Consider the following 3,881-nt stretch of genomic DNA (forward strand, 5'->3'; position numbering starts at 1 on the left):
TAGATGTAGCCCCAAATGACGATGATTCCCCACATCATTACCAGGGTCACACCACTTGTCATTTTTAACTCTTGACACAACTTTCTCACTCTTCCAGTCTTCTGGGAGGTCCCTGGTAGTCCGAGATTTATTAAAAATCAACCTCAGTGGGCCAGAGATCTCCCCCAGCCATTCGAGAACTCTTGGGTGCAAGTGATCACGGCCGGCTGATTTTAAAATGTTTATTCCCAACACATGCTCTTTTACACCTTCTCTAGTTATGAATGGCCTGGAAAGAAAGTCATTATTCTCAGGCAGTATCAATCTCCAATCGCTTAACTTCACTAATCACTGGGAGGCGAGAATGAATTTTTATGCGGACTGTACAGACAGGTGCACTGAGAAACAGAGAGGGTAAGCGGGTCACCCAAGCTCACCCAAGTAATGAGGACTCTTGTTCTTAATTCAAGTCACTAGACAGTATTTGCTGACATGGATTCCAAGATCTCAAGGGGCCTATTTCTTGTAACGCATTGAGAGTTTAAGAAAGACTATAGGCTGGTTAAAGCAGATTCGCACGACATAAAATGCACACAACGGAATACATTCCAGATGAAGATGAGATAGGCGCTTACGTAGACAATCCTGTTCTTCCTGAGGGCAATGTGGACGCCATCCAGGGTGAGAGCGACGGAGTTAATGGCTGTCCAGCTGGGGCTGCCCCGGTGTTCATTTCGGGTGGTAACCCTAAAACTGCCAGAGGAGTTATCGCAGGTCTCCACCACGGTGTAGTTGCAGGCACCCTGGAAGTGGTGAAGTTTCCCATCAAAGGTGGTGTAATGTGGGTCACCGTAGATGTGGCACGTAGCGGTGCCGGCTGGATAACATCCCCGCAGGCCATTTTGAATCTTGCAGATCTCATCTGGACCACAAGACAGCTCACTGCACGTCATGATGCCATTTCCAAGACACTCACAGCGGCTCGTGCAGTTCTCCGTCACAACGCGCTCTCCTTCCTGCCGGGAGACAAACACAGGAAATGCATGAACGGATGCCATTAAAGAGGGTGATGCTGGCAGATCGGTTCCCCACCCAGGGCGCTGAGGTCCGTGGTTTCACTCACACTGTAGTATATGTCCTGGAACACACAGCCACACTTGGCTTCCGGCACACAGGCGCTTCCGCTGAGCACGAATCCAGAATTACACGCGCAGCCCTCGACACAGGGCTTGCTGCAGTTCTCGGGGGCGAGGCGGTCCAGACATGTGGCAGGGCAGGCAGTCATACAAGGCTCGTAGTGGCTGTTGGGAGCAGAGCAGGTGGGAGCTGAAAGGGTAACGAGGGGAAGAGAATTAAGATCGACAAAGCCCCCTTGGAAACACGCCCCACAGGGAGACAGACGTGGTGACAAGGGTTCTTCACAACCACCTCAGGTCAATAAAGAACAAATTTGTTTGCTGAACAAGGACTGGATGCTCCAGATTTGCTACTCACCGCAGAAGGTGGCATTTCTCCAGAAGGGAAGCGTCACCCCGGCTTCCTGACACGCATCCGCGTAGGTCGCCAGAGCGCTACACAGGAGCTCCTCACTCCCATTCAGCGCACAGAGGTCATAGACGCAGCTCTCAAAGATGCTCTCAGGATTGATCACGGAGTGGCAGACCGCAAAGGGGCCAGGCCTCTGGGTTAGCATGCCACAGAATCTCTCTGTTCTGTAGAGGTTCTCCTGGTCTGCAGGGCAGGGGTCTGGTGGTAGGATGCCACCGCAAGAGGGATCGTCGTCCATGACACGCCAGCTGTTTCCCAGCTCATTAGAGTTCTTGGCTTGCTGCCCATCGGGCATCATATAGTCATCCTGTCTCCGACCGTTAAAGTTACCGCACATGCCACAGGTCCTGTTGAAATAGGTGGTGGGCACCTTCACTTCCACCGAGTGATCGGTGTCATAGGAAACCCTCAGTCTGAAATCTGTCTCTAGGGTAACGTATCGTCCGCTCCGGCTCACTCTGATTGACCCACCAGCTGCGCTGACAGGAAGGGTCATTAGCACCTCATTGACCTAATGGGAAACGGAAGGAAAAGTACCACGTGATTTCCACAGCGTGAGGCCCTAGGACACTTGTAAGGGAGAAATTAGCAATGAAATTGACTCATTCACTGCAAATACGACTATGTGAAATAGTAACGTACATTTCCAGATTGTTTTTCTCTTGGCGCAAGCTGTCCAGATGTAACACCCAAACCTCAGGAAGGCTCCTGCTGCCCGCTGCAGACGGTCCCTTTAGACCGTCTTGATATAAAGTCTGAAAGATCAGGAGTCACGGATTCCTCTTCATGGAATCACAGAATCATAGAATATCAGGCTTGGAAGGGACCTCAGGAGGTCATCTAGTCCAACCCCCTGCTCAAAGCAGGACCAACCCCCAACTAAATCATCCCAGCCGGGGCTTTTTTAAGCCTGACCTTAAAAACCTCTCAGGAAGGAGATTCCACCACCTCCCTAGGTAACCCATTCCAGTGCTTCACCGCCCTCCTAGCGCAAATGGTTTTCCTAATATCCAGCCTAAACCTCCCCCACTGCAACTTGAGACCATTACTCCTTGTTCTGTCATCTGCTACCACTGAGAACACTCTAGATCCATCCTCTTTGGAACCCCCTTTCGGGTAGTTGAAAGCAGCTATCAAATCCCCCCTCGTTCTTCTCTTCTGCAGACTAAACAATCCCAGTTCCCTCAGCCTCTCCTCATAAGTCATGTGCTCCAGCCCCCTAATCATTTTTGTTGCCCTCCGCTGGACTCTTTCCAATTTTTCCACATCCTTCTTGTAGTGTGGGGCCCAACACTGGACCCAGTACTCCAGATGAGGCCTCACCAATGCCGAATAGAGGGGAACGATCAAGTCCCTCGATCTGCTGGCAATGCTCCTACTTACACAGCCCAAAATGCCGTTTGCCTTTTTGGCAACCAGGGCACACTCTTGACTCATATTCAACAGAGGAGAGTGACAAATGGTCACCTTTACAGAAGGACACAGAGCAAAGCTCACTCCCCATCTGGAATCCCCCTACTGAGGAAATGCTCCTTACCAGCACTTGGCTCGGACGGTTTCTGAGAATTTCTATGTGTTGTCCATAAACCTCCACCAGGACTTTCTGCACATAGGACACCGTGGGGTTCCCTCGATGCTCGTTCTTGGCTTCTACGTTGAAATAAGGCAGAGAGCTGGAGTTGGCGCACACTTTGGCCAGCGTGTAGGTGCAGATCCCCATGAAGTGGTGAGTCTCTCTGTCAAACGTGTTGTAATGAGGGTCGTTGTGGACGCGGCAGATCCCGTAAGTCTCAGGGTAGCAGCCAGGTTTTCCGTTCTGAACCCCACAGTAATGATCGGCTGGGCAGGCTGCATTCGAGCACGTTACTTTGCTCCCCTGAGAGGGACATCTGCATTTAGAGGAGCAGGTGTCATCGGTCCAGAATTCAGCGCCAACAGGGTAGTGTTTGCCATTGTGCCAACACCCGCACTGACTGCTGGGGACACAGCCATCGTTGTAGAGAAGATAGCCACTGTCGCACACGCATCCTTCCACACACGGCAGGCTGCAGCTGGCAGGAGCCATTGGGTTGACACAGGTAGCAGGGCAGGCTGCCGTGCATGCTTCATAGTGACTATTTGGTGCACAGATCAGTGCTGTAAATTGAAAAACCATCCACATTAATCCTTTTAACTACTGATTTGCAATAATATATTTTGTTCCTTTTAAAAGCATTTTGTGCCAAAACCCGAAGACCTTCGTCTGTTTTTATTCTCCATCAAAACTCCCAGTTCACTTTCAGTTTATCCTTTTGACAGCAAGAAAAGCCCATCTATCCTGCAGAGTATTGCAGGGAAACTTCCACTGTATATAA

General features: G+C 50.6%; 1 protein-coding gene across 1 annotated transcript; it reads right to left on the bottom strand.

Moving 5' to 3' along the window:
* Positions 1–869: 869 nt before the first annotated feature.
* Positions 870–3,592, bottom strand: LOC141993667 (alpha-tectorin-like; the record flags this gene model as incomplete). Its single annotated transcript, XM_074963208.1, has 4 exons — positions 3,065–3,592; positions 1,474–2,038; positions 1,103–1,305; positions 870–995 (listed from the first exon to the last, which is right to left on the bottom strand). Coding segments are annotated over exons 1-4 (1,422 nt in total), but the record flags the coding sequence as incomplete, so codon positions are not given.
* Positions 3,593–3,881: the final 289 nt, after the last annotated feature.

This window comes from Natator depressus, chromosome 9, assembly GCF_965152275.1.
Source record: "Natator depressus isolate rNatDep1 chromosome 9, rNatDep2.hap1, whole genome shotgun sequence".
Taxonomy (NCBI): Eukaryota; Metazoa; Chordata; order Testudines; family Cheloniidae; genus Natator; species Natator depressus.